Below are 13836 nucleotides of genomic sequence, written 5' to 3' on the forward strand. Positions count from 1 at the left end.
GTTTGGTATTCCCTAAAGTCTTGGGTATAATTTACGGGTTATAAAAATAAATGGTCAGCAGTGGCTCATATCGTCTGTGTGTAATCCAGGATGGAACAGGGGTCTGGACCTCTGCCCGGCAGCTGGTCTTACCACGACAATCAGGGCGACCAGACCAGGAAAGATCAGCTCACAGTTGGTGGGGGGAATAAGGTTACCGTGGTGATGAGCAAAAGCTCGGACCGCCTGTCGCCCATGATGAAGGAGACCAGGTCCAAGTTCAAGAAGTCCCAGAGCATCGACGAGATCGACATGGGCTCATACAAAGTTTACAGGTAAAGTGGAGAGTGGTGGTTCTGCTTGATCTGAATGTGATTACGACAGAGTGATCTTCCCCACAGCATTCCCATGGACAGTTACAGCTCCTCTATCGAGCAGCAGACTAGTTTGGACCGTCAAGAACTGCCATGCTCAATGGAGCAGACCAACATGTCCCGGTCTCAGTCAGCACCTATGTTAGATGACGACCTGGTGTTTCCGGGACACGGCAACCAGAACCAGCAGGGCCACAACCAAAAACCTTCCATACCACACAAGGCCTACCACTTTGACCAGAACTACAACCCACAGGTGAAACTGTAAAAATGATTCATGCCTGAGGTTCCCTGTTTCACATGTTGTCACACTGATTCATGTTGTGATTAGAGTTTGTTTAGACTACTGGCTTTAACTTAGCCTCTCTGACATTATACAGAGAGCTTCATTGCTCAGGCTGCATTCAAACTACTTTAAACATCAAAGGATGGCTGCAGAATCTGCCCTCAAATGGCCTATGCGCTGTATGTTTTTAAGAAACTATATCTGAAAATAATTGTCTTCACCAGGTCACCATGGACCGCCGGGCCCCCCCTCCTTTCCCAAACACACCCGATTACATCAACCATTCATCCAAAGCCCTGGAGTACATCAGCCAGCCTGGGAAGACGCTACCTAAGGAGCTGGTGAGCCCTCGGTATCGAGCATACCCTCCGCTGGAGATGTTTTCATTCCCCCAGTCCCCCATCAACCAGGACGGCCTTCCCACCCAGCAACAGCCCATCCCGGCGCAACGGTCCAGGCCAGGATTTTTGAGGCGAGCAGATTCTTTGGTGAGCTCCACGGAATTGGCTTTGTTCCGGAGAGTACATGAAGCTCAGCAGGAAGCACTGGAAGCTCAGTACAGACAACAGGTAAAACAGTTATGTTCAATGTGTTTGTTTATTGCTTCATTTATATTAGAAACGTAAACACAATTAGTGTGACTTGTCTTTTCTTCTCATGTGTTTGGTTTTTATAAAATAGTATCATTCCGACCAAACAAACAATAATCCCGAATGAAACAACTTATAACAACTATAAAATAATGACTTTATAAGGGGAGAGCCTTAGCTGCTAACAATATTTTTATGGTGCACAAGAAAAGAGGGATCACTCGTCTGATATTTGATTTCATGGATCCAAACTCTGCTTTATAATATAAATTGACATTTTATGAGATAAATTAACTCTGGCACCCTCGCCCCCTGCAGGCGGACCCTCCCCTCTACAGTCGAGCCATCGCCTACTCCAGCCCCATGGAGCACTCCAACCTCAGCAACATGGCTGACAACCAGAGCCAAATGATGCACAACAAGAGAAACGGTCGCTACGACGATGACTACTCCAACTACCAGGACCAGAAGAAGCCCATGATCGGTTACCCTACTAAGAGCCTGACTCAGAGGCGCCCCCTGTCTGCCAGGAGCTACAGTACCGAGACCTATGGCGCTTCTCAGGTATGAAATAATAGTCTTTGTATATATGATTTAAATCAGTCAATTATAATGAATGAAGGATGCATGTATCAGGGTTCAAGGTGGAAGTAGTAGTGATGGCATCAGTCACAATCTCAAGACACACATTCTACAGCCTTTTCTAGGTTTGCCCAAAGTCAGACTTTCTCTAAATAGCAGCAGGGAGGTTCGTGGAAATACAAATGAGTTGCTCAAAGCCTCGTCTGACTCCTTTCAGCATGAAGGAGAAAACCTCAACATTTATCATGTGCGGCTCCGTCAAACTACAGCCTTGATGTTCCGAAATTAAGTTGGTAGTTTTCCATTTGTCTTTTCACGCTCCAACTGGTTATTGCAGAGGATTTGTTCAAGTCCATTTGATTTTAAAGTTTAAGTTTATTTTTGTACTAATTTATCAAGCTTTTTATGTTGAGTTGCTTTTTAATAGTTTGAGCAGAATACCGATTATAATGGATTATGTGAATGAAGAAACTCAGAGACATTTGTGGTGTTGAAAATTATATTATGTGCGGGAATTTTCTGACCATGAGGACCTCGAGTGGAAAGGGTCGACGGTCCATACCTTTGACTAAATTAAGCTGTTGCGTTGCTCAGGCTCGACCAGTGTCAGCACGTCCGACCATGGCGGCCCTGCTGGAGAAAATGCCCCCTGACTACACCCTGGCCACCTGTCCAGAGAAGCCCTCTGAAGACACCATCAAGGTTCGACCGGTCGTGCCACAGAAACCAGAAGACATCACGTCCAAGATGCCTGCTGACTGGAGACAACAGCTGCTGAGGCACATAGAGGCCAAACGACTGGACAGGGTATGTTCATCCCAGACTCCAGCAAGAACACAAGGCTAGAATCCACACACAGACACACACCATATGATATCCCTCCCTGTCTGTATCTGTGCAAGTGTGTGTCTTGAGGCTCTGCAGGTTTGTGTCCAGCTGCATGTCCACCCCACACTGTCGCCCTGTCAGCAAACTGCACTCACACTCTGCTTAGTACACCACACAAACTACTGCTGAGAATACACAACAACATAAGATACTTGAGGAAGATTATTAACTTTCCTCAGCAAGAGGGAAGATAATTATTACAATATGAATTAAAATTGATTATTTTTGTTATTATTGCTATGTAACAAATTCAATGTTATCTTTCTATTCCATAGATTTCTTTGTAAATTCACCTAAAATTATAAAATATACATTTTCTTAAATTTAAATGAAAATTCTGACTATACATTTTCCTTTTAAATATTTTAAGGCACCACAAAACATATTTTTACCATGCTGTCATTACGGTAGAGTTTTCACAAAAAAATAAAACCCATAAACATAATCAGGAACAACAATTACGCTGAGCATTTATATTCATCAAGTAACATCGGCAGAAGCTATTATAGGATGTCCACTTGCTTGAATGACAAAATGTTCACTGTGTGTTTGATCGATCACATGCTAACATTTCTCTGTGCTTTCAGCAACGGCTGTTGTTTATCTGTGTTATCGATGTTTGTTTGTTGAGCTCACGGTGTGTTGTCACCCCTGCTGCCTCCGACAACGGGACCCTACCCCTCCCTTCCCCTCCATTCACCCGTGTCATGTGATGTCGTCTTCTCCAATCAGAGTGGTGTCCTAAAGCACAACACGCTCACGCTGGGCATGCTCTATCAGGGCGGGGGTCACAGCCAGGGGCGCAGCAGCACTTTGAACTTTAACCTATACAATAACACTAAGCATGAGCCCCCTGCTGGCCGCTGGTTGCCACTACCTCCTCCGCCATCTGCTAACGCTGTAAGTACCACGCAGAGACCCACAATGCTGCTCGCACTGTTCACATCAGGATCTATATGAACCATATAACTCCAGCATTCATCAACACATCTTCCAGCGTATGCCATTTATAAAAATGTAACAATGGTTTGTGAAGTTGATGTCGTTTACGATGATGTTTTTTGACCCGTCATGGCCTGTTTAGTGCAAACAAAAGTGCAACTGTTAATTAACATGATAAAAATAAAAATAGCAAAGTTGTGGTCATAATCATAGATGATAAAAAAAAAAAATAGATATATGTATATTCTCCCAAACATGATACAGACGTTGAAAGAATTGGAAAACACAGAAATTAAAGTGTGGAAAAAATAAAGGTCGAGAGGGTTCTTTCCTTGATTTTTGATTTTTATTTTGGAGTAGTAGACCCATTATCCAAAACGTACCAAGCAACAAATGTTCGCACATCCCAAAAGAAAAAATGAGAGACAAAGTTTAAATTGAGCTTAAAGGTACAGTAAGAGACATCAAATCTTTACTATATTCATTAAAATCCCCTTTACACCTTTTGGTGTTGCTTAATTGAATACCTTAACACAAAAATAAATCATTTTGTGGAATGTGTAGTTGGTAAAATATTGTAGTGATTCACTCATTATTTATGATTTCAAAAACGTTTTACTTTTTAATATTAATTATTCTGATAATTTGTCTCTGTAACATTTTTTGGGGGGATGAACATTCTTAGTAGATTTCCTTCCGAGTTGGAGAGAAGAATAATCTTAAACCTTCTAAATTCTTCATTGGATAATGATGATCTTTCTTCATCTTGAGCCTTCGAGAGGTCAAGATATTCCCATCGTGCTGATTACTCCTTCTGTTTGCCTTCTCTCTCAGACTCCGTCCCAGCAGGCCGCGATACTAGACAACGACCAGGAGATGGTGACAGGGAACAATCAGTGGACTCCTTACTCGCTCGGCAGGAGAGATGTCCCCCCAGACAACCTCATGAAGAAGGTGAAGACCATGAACGTCTAGTTTTATGAAACTCTGTAGCACTTTTATGTGTAAATATAATCAATGTTGACAGGGCGGACATCCACACAACCCCTCCCACCAATCCCACCAATCCCACCAATCCCACCAATCCCACCAACCCCACCAATCACACCAATCACACCAATCACACCAATCCCACCAATCTCACCAATCACACCAATCACACCAATCTCACCAATCACACCAATCTCACCAATCCCACAACGCCATGATCGTGACTTCTTCATCGTCCTCCTCGTCCACAACTCCTCATCGCGTGGTCACTCAGCAGGGCTACGACAGCGGGATGATGAACAAGGCGAACCAGTACCAGCCGGGGATGCCCCTGTCTGTCGTCCCCGCAGGTGGCCAGTATCAAGGCAACATGTCTCAAGGTGAGAATATAGTTTGTTGGTGAGTAACGTCATGAGCGTCACACGTGTTCCTCTCCCAGCCCTAACTTCTCAGGGTCAAGTCTACCAGAGCGCCGGACACCCCATGTCCCACGCCTCGTCTGGGAACCAGTCCCAGTATGACTCCCACATCTCCCACTCCTCACATCAGCCTTCCACCAATCCTCAGTACCATAGCAACCAGGGCATGGTCCATAGCAACCAGGTTGTCATGACCACTCACACCAACCCGCGGCCACAGAGTGCTCGCTGTCTGCTGCAGACTAAAGGACAGAAGAGCATTGACGCTTTCCAGGACCAGGTAGATGCTTGTCAGCTAATCACACATGTCACACCCCACCTAAAAATCACATTTTTAATTTTTTTAATTAAAAAAATTATTTTGTGTTATGAACCACCATTACATCTCAGAACGTGGACTTCTTCACCTGACGCAACTATAACCCCTTCAGTGTTTCCTCCTTATCTCTGTTTCTTTCTCAGCAGTTGTGTGTACGAATAGAGAAGAATCCAGGTCTTGGTTTCAGTATCTCCGGGGGCATCAGCGGTCAGGGGAACCCCTTCAAGCCCTCTGACATGGTACGACCTGAAACCTGACCTGCCCACCATTCGGGCTGCCTCCTGAAGTCAGAGTTTCCATGGAATCGGCTTCTGTTAACAGTCAAGTCTTTGAGTGTCATGAATCAGATCCACTGAGCCAAAGTGGAAATGAGGTTCACGGCAAAGTTCAAGTATCTCTGAAGGATCTACTCTTTTCGAGGGCTACACTTATCATGATAAGATCTTTCAAACAACTTGTTGTCATTGAGAGAGAATTATGGTGGTTTAATCCCACTTTGGGATTAACCCCATGAATATATTTATATAATGAGCTCCGGACATGATGTAACAGACGATGAAATAAGAGGTATATAGTCGGGTCCCCAAGGCCCAGCCCCCAAAGTATGGCAAAAAAACTAAAATCACACGACTGCGGAAAAAAAAGTTGCGTGTTTGAAAAATCTCACCTTAATGCTTAATCTTTGAGGTCTCTGAGTGGGTTTCTTTGCAACAATGTGATTAATAAAAAGAGACAAGAGTCTAAGGTGTCAAGGGTTGATTAGGTTTGTGAAAATCTGGTTAGATTTATAATTAATAAAATTAAAATCATACATTTTGAAGGTGTATGCTGCTGTTGTATAGCACACAAGCAGGACTTTGATAGTTTCTTCTTTTAGCAGAGCAAATACACGATGAGGAGCTCATTCTCATCCCAGCCGGTTTAAATTCCACTCAGGCACCATCAGTGCTGGCCTGAGAGAGCTATCAGCACTACATCATCTGCACCAAGCAGTGATGAGATCCTGCAGTTAGCATATATACTGTAAGTATTAGTTGTGACTGCCCATCCTTTAAACAAAATAATCATATAAAACAAACCTACAGCCCACCTTTCTAGTTTAAGTTCTAGAATTTAAACAATCACGCCTTAAAGCATGTCAGAATTGTATCTTACCAAAGGCAAACCTTTATTGTCCACCATCTGTTCCACGTCCTTTATAATCGGCCAATGAACTGAAGCAGGCTTGTGAGCTGACAACACAGAAAATGCAGACTCATCATTTATACAAGTTTTAAAGAAGTGTTTAAATTGCTGACACGTTGAGTTGTTCAGCATTTCCATATCAGTGTCTCAAGCTTTTGCCAGCTGCAGTTTGTGCAGGCAGATATAGGTGTTAATACAAATGAGTCAGAATGTAACAGTTTCTCAAAACGAATCAGAATTGCTGTATTCCTTAAGAGCTCTTCAGATGATGTCAAACTGGAAAGACTAGATGAACTTAACAGAGTAGCTTCTTATTTGAAAAGGAATTGATGCTGTAGTTAACGTTTTTGAAGGTTTTACTTTTACTAAGGCATCAAAGATGTTCATTTGAAATTTGGGGAATCCCTAAATAGAGCCATGGGCTGTCACTAACCTACATTTTGTTGCAGATTGACACATTTTTCAAACAACATTCTTTATATTTCAAGTGGAGATAGAGAGGAAGTATATGAGGCGGGTTAAGGAACTTTAATAGGAAGTTAGACGAGTTCAGTTAGTGTTGATGGACTAACAACGTTAAGGAGGAATGATGTTTTCTTATGATATAGTTCAAGTTCAAGAACTATTGAGATTGTTGAAGATGGAGAAGAGGAAGACAACAGGTTTTTTTTTCTCTGTTATAAATCATGTATTAAACAATCTCAAGTCACAATCTTTTAGATCTACGTCAAAAGATTATATACATATATTTGATGTATTATGGATTTTTGCAGCATGTTCATTCAATGGTAGAAAAATAATATATTTTCATATTGTTTTAAGTTTTTCAAAGTTAAAACTTGATACAAATTCAATTTGAATCTTAATCAGTACTAACACAATTTTTTCACCCTCTCTGGAATATTAAATATATTCCATTTTGAAAATCATACCTGAAATAAATAACTAAATAACAAGCAACCAAAACAACTTAATTTATAGTTTATCTAAATATCTTCTGTGTCTGAATAAAATAATATGATTCAAAAACCTGATCTTGTAAGATATAAGATAATCCTCAGGGACATACCTTTGAGTGACATTATCTATGTTGTTAGCAAATGACACCAATTGCCATTTTGTTTGTTTGTTTTTGTCATTTGACTTCTAATAAAACATGGAAGCCAAAGTCAGACGTGTTTGCATTTTCAAAGGGATTCACTTTATTCTGTTTTAGTTTCTTCAAGAACAATGTTCTATGAATTACAACATCAGAAAACCTTCTCGCCTATGAAAATAAAATAAAAACAGGTTTTTTTTGGTATATTAAAGAGTTACAGAAAAATGCAGAACAAATTCACAGGTTTGTTTTATACTTTATTTGTTCATTAACAATTTTATGATCTGTGATTCTTTAAAAAAGTAAGTTAATTTTCTGAAAGGAAAATTGGCAGAACTCTGACTTTGGATTTTAAGTTTTGAAAGTCAAATGAACACAAATGATTTGTTGCCCAATTACTAATGGACTTGCTAACAGGCTGGTAACAGCGAGCTCTGTAATATTTATAAAATGTGTTTTGAATGTCACCTGTGAATTTTATGAAGCTCACTGTTCCCCACACCGCAGTAACATAGCTAACACATCCAGCACTCCCCCCGCTGCAGTCTCCTTGTCTCGTCTATGTTTTCATGCCCTCAGCGTGTGGTGTGTGCTCACCGCTGCCGCACCATGTCACCGGCGCATCCCTGCACTCCTGCTGTGCGTTCAACGGCTTGTTGAAGCACGAGGAGCGGATGTGGCCACATTGTCCCGCACTTTCTGTGTTCAAGAAAGCATCTTTCAACTACTTGTGAAAAGATGTTGGTGTTTTTACAATCTCTGCCTTGGGTGGTTTAGGGACAAAAAGAAAAGTCATCTACTTCTTTCCTCTCTGCAGTAGCCACCAGTCCTCTTTCCAAACTGTCTTTCCTTTACTTTGACTGGATAATTGGGTTTTTTTCCCTTAAAATGAAACTACAGCTCAATAGCTATTCATTATCTGCAGTTTTCTAAAGACCTGCATGCATTTCCAAATTGAACTGTGGCAGGATGTCATTCATCAGGGGATAGTCATATTTAAAAAAAAAAGGCAAAGATTCTAAACCATCGTGTCCCTGTGTCGTCCTAACGGTGTATCATTTTGACTTATAGGGTATCTTTGTCACTAGGGTACAGCATGACGGGCCCGCTGCTGCCGCCCTAAATCCTGGAGACAAGATTCTGCAGGTAAATACCTCAAGTGTGATGATCCTGTGTCTTTTACCCTTCCTCTCCTCCCCGAAACCATACAATCATTGAAATCTTGTTAAGATATCAAACTTAAAATAAAGCCTCTGTTGTCTTATCATTGAGAGACAGACAATTATTAATAATTTATGTTGTGTGTTTACATAACAACACAAATCACTAGATTTCACTGAAGAAGATAATGTTCATGCATGATGATGATAGTGGTGTCAGTGTTAACACAACTGGAGCCACAAAATTAAGAACTTTATCAAGAAAAATATGACAACCAGGATACGTTTCATTATTGCTGTCATCGGAATCAGTTTTGAGTGAAAACAGGATCTGAAGGAAGCGGAGACTGAAGTGTGGTTTCATTACAAACAATGAGATAATAACATGTTAAAACATCTTTTAAAAGCTGGGAAATGTGAGAGATGTTCCACTGCTTTATTTTTTCATTTCATTCGTCATGGATAATAGAATCCTAGAAACTTTTCTGTCAGTTACTTTAAGATTAATTTGACTGAATTGTCTTCATTTGTACATTTCTAGAAGAGATGAGTGAGTACTTAACTTAATGTTTCATGATCTGAAGCAGAGCTGGGCAAAGTGCAAAGGGACCACTTTTAGTGCATTTCTGTGGACCTGCAAGTATTATTATTCATTTGAAATTCACTTAAAATTACAACATAAACTCTTGGACAAAAAGTCATTTGTGAAAAGAGATGTATTTAGCTTTAGTTTTGACAAATCACCTAGCGCGAAAGGGTTGATTTAACAATTGAACTGTAATGGCAAGACTTCTCACAGTTTAATATGTAACTAGTCAAAGTCAGAGATTGTCTGGCTAATATATGTATCTGTGGGTTTACTCTGAGTTGAGATGAGTTCAAGCCTTCTCTTCCTACTTTTAATGCTTTTAAAGCAGCACTATGGAAAATTTCTCTGACTCCTTTCACTGTGCAACAGTTTGAACTGACACAACAACTTAATTGAGAAGGAGAGTAAGAGTACATAGTATAAGTCTTCTGTGTGAGTCTTTCAAATCATCAGAGAAAATATAAAACAAAAAAAAACATTTCTGCTAAAACACAACAACTCAAGGCTATGTAAGTGAGTTCTTAACGGTGTTTAGCGTTGCAGGTTGATAGCTCCCCTCTTTCTCTCTCGTGTGTTCATCTTCTCTCCACAGCTTTGTTGTTTAGTTGGATAACTTCATCTAAAAACCCTTTTGTGTCTTTACCCTTCTCTCTCCTGCAGCATGACTGTGTAGCTCCTCCTCTTCTCTCTCTTTTCCCCAACAGTGATGTGTTACTGAGATAATGATGGCAGTGACCCTCCATCCTTCCTTCCACAAAAAGACTATACATGCATGCGCACACACACACATGCTGTTGACTGTGCGTCGTGTTTGCCTTGCAGGCTAATGGACATAGTTTTTTACACTTGGAGCACGAGACAGCCGTCTCACTGCTGAAGAGTTTCCCACGGACCGTGGACTTGGTGGTTCTGAGGGACCGCAGCAGGCGCTAGACTTAGTTTATAACAAACACACAACATAGCTTTTCCGCTCTGCTCATCATGCCACCTCGTAACCATGCCTGCTGGAGGCTAGTGAACCCGGTACATATGCCGCCTTTTTGTAAACACCATTCTAAGGAGATTTGCCTCTTGCTGGACCAAAGGCTATAACGAGTGCCAAATGAAGCCCGAGTAAACATCTTGGCTCTTCTGTCAATCGGCGGTCGGGAGCTGACTTTGCTGCTGTAGTTTGGATTTAGTCATGGTTTTTACTACAGAGGTCTTGTGTCTGACTGGAGCTTTGGGGTATCGATTGTTTTACTCATTGTCCTTCAAACCCAGACACACTACACCACTTTAATACAGAACAAGAGACAGTCCAAAACTTATTTATGCTCAGCCATTTTTTTTTGCCAAAGTGTCAGATGATGGCGAGTTGTCATGGCAACACCTTTTGCCACCTACTGTACATTCTTGGATCAATGTTTAAGATGATAAGTCGGGAATCTGCCCATTTGCGGGATTCAACAGTGGAAAAAAAGATTGATATTTGAAATCATTTTTTGTCATACTGAAAGTAAAAGAATATGTAATCAAATGTGTTTATTCGGAACTTGAAATAGATATTTCCATATCTGGATCTAAAGTCCAAAACATCCTCATCTATAGATCTGTTGACTGAAGGTCAGAATAGTATAATATTATTATATTTTTTTTATATATAGTTTTTCCCCTTGCTTCTAGAAGGCCATGAACTTTCAACATATTTCCTAATGTCTCTTTGAGTTATTGTTGTGTTTGAGTGACAGTTTTCATATTCAGCCTGAAACCAATTAAAATTGTGTTTATAAATAAAAAAGGATAGTTAATTATCAATACATTGCTTATTGGCTCCGCATTTACTCCTGGTCTCTTTTGACAGAAAGACACAATTCTGCTTTTTAGCTAAAGTACAAGTTCGATTCAAGCAAAAATTCTCACTAAATCATTCATTTTCAATTCAGAAGAAAATGCGCAGATTTCTGACCTTGATCAGCACATGATTTTGAATTAATCCAGTTTTTTGGCGTAAATCAAGTTCATATTTGTAACTTTTGTTTTACTTTTGTATAGTCAACAGGGTTTCTTATATGTGTACGTCATATTTCATCACAAATCCCCTAAACGATTGCTTTTTAAAGTTGTGCAGTGTACGTCAACTTTAAGTGATGATGTTTTTTTTTAATGATTTACTGACATTCTTTGCTATTTTTTGTTGTTTTAGTGTTTGTTTGCAGATTCTTGACAATTCCTACACTTTGATTTGTATTTCATAATCTGCTGTTGCCTCCTGGTGTACATAGATATTAAGACTCTTCTGCCTTGTGTAATTATACAGAGCTGCAGCTTTCTGTCGCTGCAGTTATTGTTATTACATTGTAAAGAACTCTTCTCTGACTGTACAGGGATGATTCCATCAACTATAGACACTTTTCATTCTCACCGCCGCTTTTCTAACGTTTCCGTCTTCGCTGTGCCGAGAAGAGCTCAAAGCAATATTTCTGCCCAGTCAGCTTTTTTTGTTTGGCAGCGTTCGACCTGCACTGCAGTGCCATCTAATGAGCAACTCATGCTAATGTTTACACACAAACAGGTACGCGCTCGTACACCGTTGCACAGTGAGCCCCTCTTTATGATACATTGTGATACACTAAACATAGACGACCCTGTTTGTAAACATTTTCTACCTGCTAGTGGACGATATCAAAGTTGTTGTTTATTCAGTGTTCTGCGGTGCCACAGCGATCCTCTTCATCTGCCAAAGTGTGCGACACAAACATCATAGAACTATCACATGAGTATTACGTCCTTCCTGACAACTTCAAGTGGCCACAGAACTCAAACAATCTATGGTGAAAGATCAAACTTGAAATTGATCCCAAATTTGACAGGATGTGACCCGGGTGTGAGCGAGAGAACCAGGAGTTGGTGCTGTGTGGGGCACCGCTCACTGTGGAGAGGACCCTGAGTGAGATACATGAAGGACCTCTTGGTAAAAGGAGGCCGTAGGTGTGTATTTGAGTGTGTGACATGTTATTTTATATCGTTGACTGTTATCGGAGTGTGTGTATATCTCAATGAATGACCTCTGTAGGTTCACAACGTATGTATGGGGAACTGTTGTGTTAAAATCACATGTGTGATTGCGATTAAGTGTGTGTTTGAGATCAATATGTGGCATTGCTCAACTTAAGGAGTGTGGATAAAATATTTGTGTGTTTTTTTATGATTGTGTGTCTGAAAGAGCCAAGTGCAAGAGATATTAGAGTATATTTCAAGTCAGTGTATGTGTGAGTGTGAGAGTCAGATATACATTTTTAACGGACTCAAGTGTACAATTATTGTGTAGAAGCATCAGATAACTACCAAACTTTTCAATGGCCGTTTCATGAAGGGACCAACAACGAGTTTCTAAACCCATATAGAACTGTTCTAGAACCCTTTTGAGTAAACCATTAAAGAAAATGAGTGTCTGTGGCCCCTTAAAGTCAAACTACTGTGACTTTTATTTGGTATGAGAAATGTGTAACTCTTGTGTTCACAGAAGCTCATGCATTCATTTCTTCTTCTCTACTTTACGTGCCAAAATATCACCCAACATGTGACCCAACGCGTCGACTCGGATCTGAATATCAAAGACTTGGCGGAGAGATCTTTGATAGGGATTTTTTACTACATGTTTCAGGTCTTTCTAAATATAAACAGTATTGACGAACCTTTAGCTTTGCTCAGCAAACAACAGTGATCTTTTATAAACACAAGTGAAGGATGAAAGTATACACACTTGGCGAGCCACCCATCCAAAACTGTACAAAGTGTATTTCTACTGTAATTGTGAAATTGTGTCATATAAATATATATTATATATATATGAATATAAATATGTACATGACTCTACAAGATGGTCATTTAGTTGTGGGATCGCTGAGGTCGCTCAACAAAAGCTGTGAATGAATTTAAAGACTCATTTTGTGAATGTACTCATGCTTTCTGCAGTTTCTTCACCTCCCAACTTGAATGCTGCTTCTTCTGTTGTGTGATGAAAAAAAAGAACTTTTAACCTCGAAAAAAAAGTTAGATTTTTAATAACAGGACTATTTATTCTTTATTTATTTGCACATGCAAGTTGAACCTTCCAGTTTAAGTTTGAGTATTATTGCGGAGAAGTATAATTGCCAAACTATATAAATATATATATCATGTGTTTAGAATGCATTTTGCAGACGCTATCTGTACATACTATTTAAGATACGGTTTTTACAGAAGATCCTAATAATATATGTATAAAATTGAAAAGATGCTGTGCAGCAACTGTACTGGAGCCATTTTGGGCTTTGGGACGTACCATTTTTTCAGTATATAAGAAGTGTTTTGAATAATGTATGAAAGTCTCTATTGTACAATAATAAAAATGTCACTATTGGTAGTGTGGCTTTTTATCTTCTTCCCTGGGTGTGACGCACACGCATACAT

At 40.0% G+C, this 13836-nt stretch overlaps 1 protein-coding gene across 14 annotated transcripts in view; it reads left to right on the forward strand.

Annotated features, from left to right (window-relative positions):
- The window catches only part of lrrc7 (leucine rich repeat containing 7), an 83805-nt gene extending 70016 nt beyond the window's left edge, over positions 1–13789 (forward strand). For 5 of the 14 annotated variants that reach the window (XM_087785401.1, XM_087785397.1, XM_087785400.1 and 2 more), the window contains 12 exons: positions 90–314; positions 381–609; positions 864–1208; positions 1548–1793; positions 2406–2618; positions 3432–3599; positions 4476–4595; positions 4669–5011; positions 5071–5330; positions 5513–5608; positions 8725–8799; positions 10225–13789. In XM_087785401.1, the coding sequence (XP_087641527.1) occupies positions 90–314; positions 381–609; positions 864–1208; positions 1548–1793; positions 2406–2618; positions 3432–3599; positions 4476–4595; positions 4669–5011; positions 5071–5330; positions 5513–5608; positions 8725–8799; positions 10225–10335 (2431 nt within the window). In that variant the 3' untranslated portion in view covers positions 10336–13789. Of the gene's footprint in view, positions 1–89; positions 315–380; positions 610–863; positions 1209–1547; positions 1794–2405; positions 2619–3431; positions 3600–4475; positions 4596–4668; positions 5012–5070; positions 5331–5512; positions 5609–8724; positions 8800–10062 lie in introns of all 14 variants that reach the window. The other 9 variants (XM_087785396.1, XM_087785406.1, XM_087785403.1 and 6 more) reach the window with 6 other exon arrangements.
- Positions 13790–13836: the final 47 nt, after the last annotated feature.

The sequence above is a fragment of the Callionymus lyra genome, chromosome 2 (assembly GCF_982586985.1).
Source record: "Callionymus lyra chromosome 2, fCalLyr1.hap1.1, whole genome shotgun sequence".
NCBI lineage: Eukaryota > Metazoa > Chordata > Actinopteri > Syngnathiformes > Callionymidae > Callionymus > Callionymus lyra.